This window comes from Bos grunniens, chromosome X (assembly GCF_055505025.1).
Source record: "Bos grunniens cultivar Pamir isolate PY7600 chromosome X, Bosgru_T2T1.0, whole genome shotgun sequence".
Taxonomy (NCBI): Eukaryota; Metazoa; Chordata; class Mammalia; order Artiodactyla; family Bovidae; genus Bos; species Bos grunniens.
Window position 1 is genome coordinate 67486101 of NC_141194.1, and position 14125 is coordinate 67500225.

Sequence of the window (14125 nt, forward strand, 5' to 3'; positions counted from 1 at the left end):
CCAAAACTATGTTGAATAGTAATGGTGAAAGTGGGCACCCTTGTCTTGTTCCTGACTTTAGAGGAAATGCTTTCAATTTTTCACCATTGAGGATAATGTTTGCTGTGGGTTTGTCATATATAGCTTTTATTATGTTGAGGTATGTTCCTTCTATTCCTGCTTTCTGGAGAGTTTTTATCATAAATGGATGTTGAATTTTGTCAAAGGCTTTCTCTGCATCTATTGAGATAATCATATGGTTTTTATTTTTCAATTTGTTAATGTGGTGTATAACATTGATTGATTTGCGGATATTGAAGAGTCCTTGCATCCCTGGGATAAAGCCCACTTGGTCATGGTGTATGATCTTTTTAATGTGTTGTTGGATTCTGATTGCTAGAATTTTGTTAAGGATTTTTGCATCTATGTTCATCAGTGATATTGGCCTGTAGTTTTCTTTTTTTGTGGGATCTTTGTCAGGTTTTGGTATTAGGGTGATGGTGGCCTCATAGAATGAGTTTGGAAGTTTACCTTCCTCTGCAATTTTCTGGAAGAGTTTGAGCAGGATAGGTGTCAGCTCTTCTCTAAATTTTTGGTAGAATTCAGCTGTGAAGCCATCTGGACCTGGGCTTTTGTTTTCTGGAAGATTTTTTATTACAGTTTCAATTTCCGTGCTTGTGATGGGTCTGTTCAGATTTTCTATTTCTTCCTGGTCCAGTTTTGGAAAGTTTTACTTTTCTAAGAATTTGTCCATTTCTTCCACATTGTCCATTTTATTGGCATATAATTGTTGATAGTAGTCTCTTATGATCCTTTGTATTTCTGTGTTGTCTGTTGTGATCTCTCCATTTTCATTTCTAATTTTATTGATTTGATTTTTCTCCCTTTGTTTCTTGATGAGTCTGGCTAATGGTTTGTCAATTTTATTTATCCTTTCAAAGAACACTTTCTAACACCATACACAAAAATAAACTCAAAATGGATTAAAGATCTAAACATAAGACCAGAAACTATAAAACTCCTAGAGGAGAACATAGGCAAAACACTCTCCGACATACATCACAGCAGGATCCTCTATGACCCACCTCCCGGAATATTGGAAATAAAAGCAAAAATAAACAAATGGGACCTAATTAAACTTAAAAGCTTCTGCACAACAAAGGAAACTATTAGCAAGGTGAAAAGGCAGCCTTCAGAATGGGAGAAAATAATAGCAAATGAAGCAACTGACAAACAACTAATCTCAAAAATATACAAGCAACTCCTACAGCTCAACTCCAGAAAAATAAATGACCCAATCAAAAAATGGGCCAAAGAACTAAATAGACATTTCTCCAAAGAAGACATACAGATGGCTAACAAACACATGAAAAGATGCTCAACATCACTCATTATCAGAGAAATGCAAATCAAAACCACAGTGAGGTACCATTTCACGCCAGTCAGAATGGCTGCAATCCAAAAGTCTACAAGCAATAAATGCTGGAGAGGGTGTGGAGAAAAGGGAACCCTCTTACACTGTTGGTGGGAATGCAAACTAGTACAGCCACTATGGATAACAGTGTGGAGATTCCTTAAAAAACTGGAAATAGAACTGCCTTATGATCCAGCAATCCCACTGCTGGGCATACACACTGAGGAAACCAGAAGGGAAAGAGACACGTGTACCCCAATGTTCATCGCAGCACTGTTTATAATAGCCAGGACATGGAAGCAACCTAGATGCCCATCAGCAGATGAATGGATAAGAAAGCTGTTGTACATATACACAATGGAGTATTACTCAGCCATTAAAAAGAATACATTTGAATCAGTTCTAATGAGATGGATGAAACTGGAACCTATTATACAGAGTGAAGTAAGCCAGAAAGAAAAACACCAATATAGTATACTAACGCATATATATGGAATTTAGAAAGATGGTAACAATAACCCTGTGTACGAGACAGCAAAAGAGACACTGATGTATAGATCAGTCTTTTGGACTCTGTGGAAGAGGGAGAGGGTGGGGAGATTTGGGAGAATGGCATTGAAACATGTATAATATCATGTATGAAACGAGTCGCCAGTCCAGGTTTGATGCATGATGCTGGATGCTTGGGGCTGGTGCACTGGGACGACCCAGAGGGAGGGTATGGGGAGGGAGGAGGGAGGAGGGCTCAGGATGGGGAACACAGGTATACCTGTGGTGGATTCATTTTGATATCTGGCAAAACTAATACAATATTGTAAAGTTAAAAAAAAAAAAAAACAACTCAACATTCAAAAACCTAAAAAAAATAAATAAATCTTCTGCTTCTGTTAGGTCCATACCATATCTGTCCTTTATTGTGCCCATCTTTCCATGAAATTTTCCCTTGGTATCTCTAATTTTCTCAGTGAGATCTCTAGTCTTTCCCACTCTATTGTTTCCATTTCTTTGCACTAAACAAGTCACAGAGTTACAGGGTTAGAAATAATCTCAGATAGTTATTAGATCTATTGGTCTGCTTCTAGGGAAGGCTCACTGATTCATGCCAGATAGTTTGGTGTTTAATACTTTCTGAATACGTTTTATGGCATCTCCTATTAAACTGCCCTAATGTTCAGAAAGTTATCTTCAAGTCTAATTTTCAAACTTCTGGTTACAATTGAATCTAATTTTAGTTTATGGGTTCTACTGTCTTCAGAATCCTGACATATAAAAAATGTTAGAACTCAAATTGTTAATACTTCACATTTACAAAGCAGTTTAATACTGCATATTTTATGTCCGTATACTTTTGCTCTTGCTAGCTTAAAATAATAAATCTGTAAGATGTTATTAAACTAGACTTATTTTAAAGAAATTGCGGTCAGAGAAGTTGAGTTACTTACCAAAAGTCATAGAGCTAGTAAATGACAGAACTGGAACTTCAACCCAGATCCTCTGTCTCTAAATCCTGTGCTTTGTCCCATTATGCCCCACTGCAGAATAAAGAAGCAAAATCTAATCTTATTCTTTGGTGTATTGATGAATATAAGAGCTACCAGTGGAGAAGTGCTTGAGAATTACAAAATTCTAGAGTAAGAGGGACATTAACAATCATAAATTGTGGTAACAGTTTCCTAAAGAATTCAAATTCTGGCGACTGGATTGATGATACCAGAAAGGTTTTGAACTGAGTTGGGCTTACAAATGACTACACGGGTGTAGCTGAGTTCATTGATAACATACAAAAAATGAAAGTATACTACTTTGGACACTAGAAAAATGAGCATTTGAGCATCAAGTTTCTGAGTAAGGAGGTCAACTAAGCAAATCAGAAAGTTGTAGATTGAGAAGTAAAAGAACAGGTATAGATTTGCTTAATAGCATGGACTTTAATGTCAGGCAGTTCTGGGTTTGAATCTTACCACTTACTAGCTAGATGACCTGGGATAAGTTACTTAACTTCTCTAAACTTCAGTTTTCTTCTCAATAAAATGTCATAAGAATGTCTATATCATTGTGTTGATGTAAATATTGAAAGACTATACACACATACAATACTTAGCAAGGTATCCTGCACAATAAATTGTAGTTTCCAGTTATAATAACAATATTACTGTCATTATTACTATTATGGTGGAGCATCAACTAAGCCCCCACCCACTTCTCTTGAAAGGCTATTGTGGAAAATGACATTTATTTATAAATATTTCATATATGTATATAGAAAATCTCTGACCTTAAGAACTATTCGCGGGTAGTCCCAAGATGGTGGAGGAATAGGATGGGGAGAACACTCTCTCCCCCACCAATACATCAAAAGATCATCTGCCTATGGAGCAACTTCCACAAAACAACTTCTGAACCCAGATACCCCAGAAAGACAATCTCTTCAAAATGAGGTAGGAAAAAAGATAAAGATGAAAAGAGAGACAAAAGATTTAGGGATGGAGACCCATCCTGGGGAGGGAGTCATGAAGGAGGAGAAGTTTCCACACAATAGAAAACCCTCTCAGAGGTGGGGTCAGTGGGGAGCTTTGGAATCTCAGAGGGCAGCATAACTGAAAATCACCACAGATTTCACAATGAACAGCAATTATTAGCCAAGAAGTGGCTCACATGCTTGCCTTTGGCCAAAGCCAGTGGGGGCTGGTGCAGAGGCATGAGCTAGATTGTCAGTCCTTAGGGTAAAGACTGGGGTGAATGCCCTGAGGACACTCTGAGGAGACTAATGTGACATAGCAACCTAAACCATGGGAACGTCAGAGAAACAAAGGAAAAAAAAAAAAAAAAAAGGACCTTTCCCATGGGAAGGCTCTAACACAGCACTGTGACCCCTGGCATGCTCACAGAGCAAAGGATCACACTCTAGTGAGCAAGTTGGCTGCCATTTATGCCCTCTCTCCTTGAAGGCAGAGAGGTAGAAGGCAATGGGCCACTGCAATCTGGGCCCCAGAGACTGCATCTCCTGCCAAGCTGTGAGCTGGCTGCCAGTCACTAATCACATCTTCCTGGAATCCTGGATGGTTTATATTGGCTAGGAGTGTTAGATCTTGGGACCAGCTCCCCTGATGAGATGAATGGCCCACCTGGGACCGTGTGTTCGCAGCGCAACTGAGAGCCTGAGCAGCTTAGACTTGGGAGGTGCACAAGACACACGGCATACCTGAGACTGTGCCCTTGTGGTGCACCTGGAGCCTGAGAGGCTTGGATCTGGGAAGTGCACAAGACGCATGGCTCATCTGGGACTGTGTCCTCATGGCACACCTGAGAGCCTGAGAAGCTTGGACCTGGGAAGTACATGCCACCTTGGGCTGTGGCAACCCAGTGTGATCTATCCACTGTGAGCACTCCCCACACATGCCAGCAGTATTTTTTTTTTTTTTTCAGTGTCTTTCCCTCTCCAAAGCACAGCTGAGCAAGTGAGCTCGAATAAGTGGCCACTTTTGCCTCCTCATGTCAGGGTGGAAATTAGACACTGAAGAGACTTGCAAACAGAGGAGACCAAATGAAGCAAAGGAAAGAAGGGGGAACTCCCCCAGAAGTGACAGTTGCAACAGATTAAAACTCTGCAGTTAAGCTGAGACTGCATTTGAGGGGCAACTGTAGACTTCGAGAGCAAGTATAAGCTGGAACAAAGGACTATCTGACAGTGAACTGACCCCATCAACACTGCCCACAAAAGCTCCAGAGAAATACCTAGACATATTTTTATTATTATTATTTTTAAATTAAAAAAATTTAGTCCTTTATAAACTTTTATTTTTATAGTATACTATTACCTTTCAAAAAAAAAAAAAAAAAACCTTATTTAAACAAACTCCATATATTTTTTCCAGAGGAGCTACTGAAAATATGTTCTGCTTTATCTCTGGGCAATCTTCCTAAAAGACATCATCTTAAACTTTCCACTAACTTCAGTGTATTCCTGGGAAAGTTGCTCAATTTATAGGCTTAATGTAATTCACTTTTAGACAGAAAGAGGGATATAGTCCTGACAAAAACAACTTATAATACCCACTTACCTTTTTCTGCTGGGCTCAAAACAGTCACTGTGAAAAGAGAGAGAAGATCAAGATTAGTGATATTTAGAAACATTATTTTTCTTATCTGTTTTTCCATAGCATCAATTTTAGTAATTTAGTCAATGATACATTAGGAAACCATCAGCCTGCTAACATAAAGGAAGGCAAGGGTGATTAAATTCTATCCTTTGCTATCTTCCTTCATCTTAAACCTTGAGTGAGAATTTCTATGGGCTTCCCTGGTGACTCAGTGGTAAAGAATCTGCCTGCCAATGCAGGAGACACGGGTTCAATCCTTGGGTCAGGAAGATCCCCTGGAGAAGGAAATGGCAATCCACTCCAGTATGCTTGCCTGGAAAATCCCATGGACAGAGGAGCATGGTGGGCTAGAGTCCATGGGGTCGCAAAAAGTCAGTCACAGAGGGGACCTTCAAGATGGTGGAGGAATAGGACAGGGAGAACCCCTCTCCAACAAATATATAAAAAAATCACTTGCATGTAGAACAAATCCCATAGAACACCTTCTGAATGCTGGCAGAGGATCCCAGACATCCAGAAAGGCAAACAAATCTCACTGCAGTGAGGTAGGGCAAAAGATAGAGACTAAAAGGGAGACAGAGGATTTTGGGACAGGGACCTGCACCCCGGGGGAGTTCTAAAGGAGGGGAGGTTTCCACACACTAAGAAATCGCCTCACATGTGGGGTCAAGGGGAAGCTTCAGAACTCAGAGGAGAGTGCATCACAGGAAGACAGGTGCTCTGAGGCAAAAACAGAGAAAATTCACCACAGAGATTAAGCCCAACAGCACTTCCCAACTGAGAAGTGGCTCACACAGTTGTGTCCACTTGCCGTGAATCAGGGCTAGGTGCAGAGGCCTAGGCTTTGGGGATGAGGCCTCAGAGAGAGGGCCAGAGCTGACTGCCATGAAGATACTCTGAGAGGGCTGAGGCAACACAGTAGAGGTAGACCAGAAAAACTTTGGGTCTGCCAGAGGAAAAAAGGATCATTCCCACAGGTAGACTCTAACACCGCCCTCTGATTCCACACGCTCACAGAACAAGGGACCCCATCCAAGCGAATTCTGAAGAGGTTTGATCCAGCTGTGGTCTGTGGCCCCAGAGGCAGAGAGGCAGGCATGGTGCCAGTGGTGGAAGGCAAGGGACCACTATAATCTCAGTCCCAGAGATCACAACTACTGCCAAGCAATGAGCAGCTGCAGGTTGCCACCCATGTCTTCTTGGAAGCCTGAGCGACTCAGCTCTGCCAAGTGTTCCACAAACCTGGACTAACTCCCCTGGGGAAAAGCATAGCCCACCTCAGACTATTTCAACCCTCCACATTGCCCAGCCACAATGAGCACTCCCCACACACCCCTCTCCTCAGCACAACTGAGCAAGTGACCTCGAATAAGGGGCTACTTTCACACCCTCACACCTGGGCAGTGAACAAACATGGGAGAGAGACTTAAAAACAAAGGTGGGACCAAAACCAAAGCAGAACACCAGGGGCTGCATGAGCAAAGGAAAGAAGCCAAAAGCATTTCAGAAGTGACAGCTGCAGCAGTTTAAATTCCAGCATTTAGCCTGAGACTGGAATTTAGGGTCAATTGTCTGCTTTGAGAGTAAGTACAAATGGGAGCAAGATAAGACCTGAGTATGAGCAGACCCTGCACTGCCCACAACATGTCCAGAGAGATACTTTCTTGATATACTGGAGAACTCTCTGAGTAGGCAAATCACCTGGAGCCGGAAAATGGAGAAACTACTTGGACATTCTTCTCACTTTTGTTGTCATTCTGTCGCTAAGTCGTGTCTGATTCTCCACAACCCCATGGACTGCAGCACACCAGGTTCCCCAGTCCTTCATCGTCTCCTGGAGTTTGATCAAATTCATGTCCATTGAGTCACTGATGCTATCTAATCATCTCATCCTCTGCTGCTCTCTTCTCCTTTTGCCTTCAATCTTTTCCAGCATCAGGGTCTTTGCCGCTGAAAAGGTTCCTCATATCAGGTGGCCAAAGTATTGGAGCTTCAGCTTCAGCATCAGTCCTTCCAATGGGTATTCAGGGCTGATTTCCTTTAGCATTGAATGGTTTGATCTTATAGTCCAAGGGATTCTCAAGAGTATACTCCAGCACCACAATTCTTTGGCACTCAGCCTTCTTTATGGTCCAACTCTCACATCTGTATGTAACTACTGGAAAAACCATAGCTTTGACTAGATGCAACTTTGTTGGCAAAGTGATGTCTTTCTTTTTTAAATATGCTGTGTAGGTTTGTATAGCTTTTCTTCCAAGGAGCAAGAGTCTTTTAATTTCATGGCTGCAATAATCACCTGCAGTGATTTTGGAGCCAACAAAATAAAACCTTTCATTGTTTCCACTCTCCCCCATTTTATTTGCCATGACTACCACTCTCTATATATTTCCCCTCCTCTTTTCCCCTTTTTCTTTTTTTCTTCTCTCATACTGTCCTAATGTGGTTCTTTATTACTCCTTTAATTTTTATTTCTTATTACCTACTTTTTATTTTTATTAAAATATCTTATTTTTAAAACAAATTCCAAATTTTCAACTTTTGTTTTAGATATTTCTTTTTGATATTGTATTTTTTGAGTCTAATTTTTCCCATGCTTTTGATTTTTAGTTTTTTTATCTTTTGTTTTTGATTTTGTATCTTTGAAAGTCTGTTAATAATTTTTAATATCTATTTTCATTTGGGGTTTGATTATTGGCTTGATTGTTCTCTTTTTTGACTCTTCTTTTTAACTTTTCTTTCTCCTTTATCTTTCTTTCCTTCTCTATATAACTGTGTGAATCTCGGCTTTTGAGAGTTATTTCACCATTATTCTAGGGATTTTTTGTCTTCTGTGCTGTGTGGCCTGTGAAATATTGATGCTACAGTCAAGGTTCAGGCCCGAATCCCAGAGGTGGGAGACTCAACTTCAAAACTGTGGACCACCAGAAACTACTAACTCCATGGAAGATTAATAGGTGAGAGCCCTCTCAAAGGCCTCCATCTCAACACTAAGGGCAAGCCCCACCAAAAAGCCAGCAAGATCCAGTGCCAAATGCCACATTCCAGTCCTTCAGCTACATAGGTGCACAACCTGCACATTAGTAGATAGTCTGACCAAAGCCATACCAAACACATCAGTTTAGTTCAGTTGCTCAGTTGTGTCCGACTCTTTGCAACCCCAGGGACTGCAGCACGCCAGGCCTCCCTGTCCATCACGAAACACATAGGCACCCCAAATCTCACTACTGGACCTGGCACTGCCCTTCAGAGAGACAAGGTCTGGCTCCATCCAGCAGAACACAGGCACAAATCCCCCCAACCAGGAAACTGTCACAAGGCACTGGTCCATCCCCATCCAGGGGAGGCAGAATCCACAATTAAGAGGAACTACAACCTTCCAGCTTGAAGAAAGGAGACTCCAAACCCAGTAAATTTATAAAAAAGGAAAAGACAGAGAAATATCCAGCAGAAAGAACATGGTAAAAACTTATAAGATGGAACAAATGAAGATGAAATAGGCAATCTACCTGAAAAAGAATTCAGAGTAATGATAATAAAGATGATTCAAAATCTTGAAAACAACATGGAGGTATGGATAAATAGACTATAGGCACAGATCGAGAAGACGTAAGAAATGTTCATCAAAGACACTGAAGAATTAAAGAACATACAATCAACAATGAACAGTGCAATAACTAAGATTAAAAGTGCACTAGAAGGAACCAACAGTAGAGTAACTGAGGCAGAAAAACGGATAAGTAAGCTGTAAGAGAGAATGACTGAAATAACTGAAACAGAACATGAATATGAAAATTTGAATGATGAAAAAAGAATAAAAAGTAATGAGGACAGTCTCAGAGACCTATGGGACAACATTAAATATAACATTCAAATCATAGGGTTCCTAGAAGAAGACAAAATAAAGTCCATGAGAAAATATTTGAGGAGATTATAGTTGAAAATTTCCCTAAAATAGGAAAAGAAATAGCCACCCAAGTCCAGGAAGCCCAGAGCCTCCCAAAAAGGATAAACACACAGAGAAACACAACAGATATTAATCAAACCAACAAAAATCAAACAGAAAGAACAAATATTAAAAGCAGAAAGGGAAAAGCAACAAATAACATACAGGGAGATACCTAGAAGGCAAATAGCAAATCTTTCAACAGAAACCCTATAGGCCAGAAGGGAATGGTACTACTACTACTATTACTACTACTACTAAGTCGCTTCAGTCATGTCCGACTCTGTGCGACCCCACAGATGGCAGCCCGCCAGGCTCCGCCATCCCTGGGATTCTCCAGGCAAGAACACTGGAGTGGGTTTCCATTTCCTTCTCCAATGCATGAAAGTCAAGAGTGAAAGTGAAGTCACTCAGTTGTGTCCGACTCTTCGCAACCCCATGGACTGCAGCCTACCAGGCTCCTCTGTCCATGGGATTTTCAGCCAAGAGTACTGGAGTGGGTTGCCATTGCCTTCTCCAGAAGGGAATGGTAGGATATACTTAAAGTAATGAAAGGGAAAAAGCTACAACCAAGATTACTCTATCCAGCAGGGATCTCATTCAGATTTGAAGATGAAATCAAAAGTTTTACAGACAAGCAAAAGTGAACTGAATTCAGCACCACAACAAATTGAGCTCCTCAACAAATACTGAAGGAACTTCTATAGACAGGAAACACAAAAAGGAAAGGCCTACAAAAACAAACCCAAAACAGTAAAGTAAATGGTAACAGGATCATATATACCAAAATTTACCTTAAACGTAAATGGGATAAATTCTCCAACCAAAAGATACAGATTGAATGAATGCATACAAAAAGAAGACCCCTCCCCTATACATACTGTCTCCAAGAAACCCACCTCAGACCTAGGAATAAATGCAGACTGAAAATGAGAGCCTGGAAAAAGGAACTGCTACAAGTAGAAATCAAAATAAAGCGGGAGTAGCAATACTTATCTTAGATTAAATAGACTTTTAAAAAAAGATATTTGTAAGACACAAAGAAGGACACTGCATAATGATCAAGGGATCAGCTCAAGAAGATATAACAACTATAAATATTTGTATTGCCTCCTGTGAAACCTGTATGCAGGTCAAGAAGCAACATTCAGAACTGGACATGGAACAACAGACTGGCTCCAAATTGGGAAAGGAGTACGTCAAGGCTGTATATTGTCACCCTGCTTATTTAACTTATATGCAGGGTACATCATGTGAAATGCCAGGCTGGATGAGGCATAAGCTGGAATCAAGATTGCCAGGAGAAATATCAATAACCTCAGATATGCAAATGACACTACCCTTATGGCAGAAAGTGAAGAGGAACTAAAGAGCCTCTTGATGAAGATGAAAGAGGAGAGTAAAAAAGCTGGCTTAAAACTCAACATTCAGACAACTAAGATCATGGCATCCAGTCCTATCACTTCATGGCAAATTTGCTGTAGTCCATGGTGTCACAAAGAGTTGGACACAACTGAGAGACCGAATTAAAAACCCAAAATAGGAGCACCTCAATACATAAGGCAAATACTAATAACTATTAAAGGGGATGCTGACAGTAACACAGTAATATTGCAGGACTTTAATACCTCACTCACACCAATGGACAGATCATTCAGACAAAAAATTAATAAGGAAACACAGGCTTTAAATGATACATTGGACCAGTTGGACCTAATTGATACCTACATGGTATTTCATCTGAAAACAGTGCATATGGAATATTCTCCAGGATAGATTATATCTTGGGCCAAAAACCAAACTTTAAATTTTTATTTTTATTTTTTATTTTATTTATTTTTTTTAAATAATTTACACTCAGCTCCCGCAAGCAGTACCTGCTACGCTGCTGAGTCCCGACCACAAAACTTCCTCTAAATTTTTAAAAATTGAAATTACTTCAAGTATCTTCTCTGACCACAGCACTGTAAGATTAGATATGAACTACTGAGAAAATGACTACAGAAACACAAACACATGGAGGCTAAACAACAAGCTTCTGAATAACCAACAGATCACTGAAGAAAATATCCCTAGAAACAAATGACAACTCAAGACCAATGGAATGTAGTAAATCAATGCTAAGTTGGAAGCTTATAGCAATGCAAGCCTACCTCGAGAAACAAGAGAGGCATCAAAAAAAAAAAAAAAAAAAAACAACCTAACTTTACACCTAAAGCAACTACAAAAAGAAAAAAAAAATCATCCCAAAGTTAGTAAGTGAAAAGAGATTATAAAAATCTTAGAAAAAAATAAATGAAAAAGAATCAAAGGAGATAATAGCAAAGATTAATAAAACTAAAACAAAACTGACAAACCATTAGCTAAGACTCATCAAGAAAAAAAGGGAGAAGACTTAAACCAATAAAATTAGAAATGCCAAAGGAGAAGTTACAATGGACAACACAGATACACAAAGGATTATAAGACACCACTATGAACAATTATAAGTAAATAAAATGATGGAATTCCAGTTGAGCTATTGCAAATCCTGAAAGATGATGCTGTGAAGGTGCTGCACTCAATATGCCAGCAAATTTGGAAAACTCAGCAGTGGCCACAGGACTGGAAAAGGTCAGTTTTCATTCCAATCCCAAAGAAAGGCAATGCCAAAGAATGCTCAAACTACCGTACAACTGCACTCATCTCACACGCTAGTAAAGTAATGCTCAAAATTCTCCAAGCCAGGCTTCAGCAATATGTGAACCATGAACTTCCTGATGTTCAAGCTGGTTTTAGAAAAGGCAGAGGAACCAGAGATCAAACTGCCAACATCCGCTGGATCATGGAAAAAGCAAGAGAGTTCCAGAAAAACATTTCTGCTTTATTGACTATGCCAAAGCCTTTGACTGTGTGGATCACAAGAAACTGTGGAAAATTCTGAAAGAGATGGGAATACCAGACCACCTGACCTGCCTCTTGAGAAATTTGTATGCAGGTCAGGAAGCAACAGTTAGAACTGGACATGGAACAACAGACTGGTTCCAAATAGGAAAAGGAGTTCGTCAAGGCTGTATATTGTCACCCTGTTTATTTAACTTATATGCAGAGTACATCATGAGAAACACTGGACTGGAAGAAACACAAACTGGAATCAAGATTGCCAGGAGAAATATCAGTAACCTCAGATATGCAGATGACACCACCCTTATGGCAGAAAGTGAAAAGGAACTCAAAAGCCTCTTGATGAAAGTGAAAGTGGAGAGTGAAAAAGTTGGCTTGAAGCTCAACATTCAGAAAATGAAGATCATGGCATCCGGTCCCACCATTTCATGGGAAATAGATGGGGAAACAGTGTCAGACTTTATTTTTCTGGGTTCCAAAATCACTGCAGATGGTGACTGCAGCCATGAAATTAAAAGCCACTTACTCCTTGGAAGGAAAGTTATGACCAACCTAGATAGCATATTCAAAAGCAGAGACATTACTTTGCCAACAAAGGTTCGTCTAGTCAAGGCTATGGTTTTTCCAGTGGTCATGTATGGATGTGAGAGTTGGACTGTGAAGAAGGCTGAGCGCCGAAGAATTGATGCTTTTGAACTGTGGTGTTGGAGAAGACTCTTGAGAGTCCCTTGGACTGCAAGGAGATCCAACCAGTCCATTCTGAAGGAGATCAGCCCTGGGATTTCTTGGGAAGGAATGATGCTAAAGCTGAAACTCCAGTACTTTGGCCACCTCATGCGAAGAGTTGACTTGTTGGAAAAGACTCTGATGCTGGGAGGGCCTGGGGGCAGCAGGAGAAGGGGACGACAGAGGATGAGATGGCTGGATGGCATCACTGACTTGATGGACGTGAGTCTCGGTGAACTCCGGGAGTTGGTGATGGACAGGGAGGCCTGGTGTGCTGCGATTCATGGGGTTGCAAAGAGTCGGACACGACTAAGCGACTGATCAGATCTGATCTGATCTGAAAATGGACAACCTGGAATAAATGGACAATTTCTTAGAAAACTATAACCTTCCAAACCTGAACCAGGAAGAAACAGAAAATATAACCAGACCAATCACAAACACAGAAGTGAAACTGTAATAAAACATCTCTGAACAAATAAAAACCCAGTGCCAAATGGCTTCACAGGTGAATTCTACCAAAAGCTTATAGGAAAGCTAACATCTACTTTACTCAAATTCTTCCAGCAAACTACAGAGGAAGAAAAACACCCAAATTCATTATATGAGGCCACCATTACCCTGATACAAAAACCAGACAAAGATACCACAAAAAAGAAAATTACATGTCAATATCATAGATGATGTGGCTTCTCCTTTGCCCTTGGATGCAGGGTATCCTTTTTAGCTGGGATCCAACATTCTTCTATCGATGGTTGTTCACCAGCTAGTTTCAATTTTGGAGTTTTCACAGGAGAAGCTGAACACATGTCCTTCTACTCCACCACCTTAACATCTTTATGACAAACCACTTCAGTGTTTTTCCCTTTAGAACTCTATGAACAGTATGAAAATGCAAAAAAGTATGACACTGAAAGATGAACTCCCAGGTCAGTAGGTACCCAATATGCTACTAGAGAAGAGTGAAGAAATAGCTTCAGAAGGAATGAAGAGGCTGAGCCAAAGTGGTAACAATGTCCAGGTGTGGATGTGTCTGGTGGTGAAAGTAACGTCTGATGCTGTAAGAACAATACTGCATAG

The 14125-nt window shown here is 40.3% G+C and overlaps 1 protein-coding gene across 8 annotated transcripts in view; it reads right to left on the reverse strand.

Moving 5' to 3' along the window:
- Nucleotides 1–14125, reverse strand: part of ZDHHC15 (zDHHC palmitoyltransferase 15) — a 98466-nt gene that overhangs the window by 70153 nt on the left and 14188 nt on the right. For 7 of the 8 annotated variants that reach the window (XR_015159550.1, XR_015159547.1, XR_015159549.1 and 4 more), the window contains exon 2: nt 5455–5481. Coding sequence is in view for 3 of the 8 variants with exons in the window: in XM_086388997.1 (XP_086245123.1) it covers nt 5455–5481 (27 nt within the window). In the remaining 5 variants the exon portion in view is untranslated. Of the gene's footprint in view, nt 1–2835; nt 2926–5454; nt 5482–14125 lie in introns of all 8 variants that reach the window. The other variant, XM_086388999.1, reaches the window with a different exon arrangement.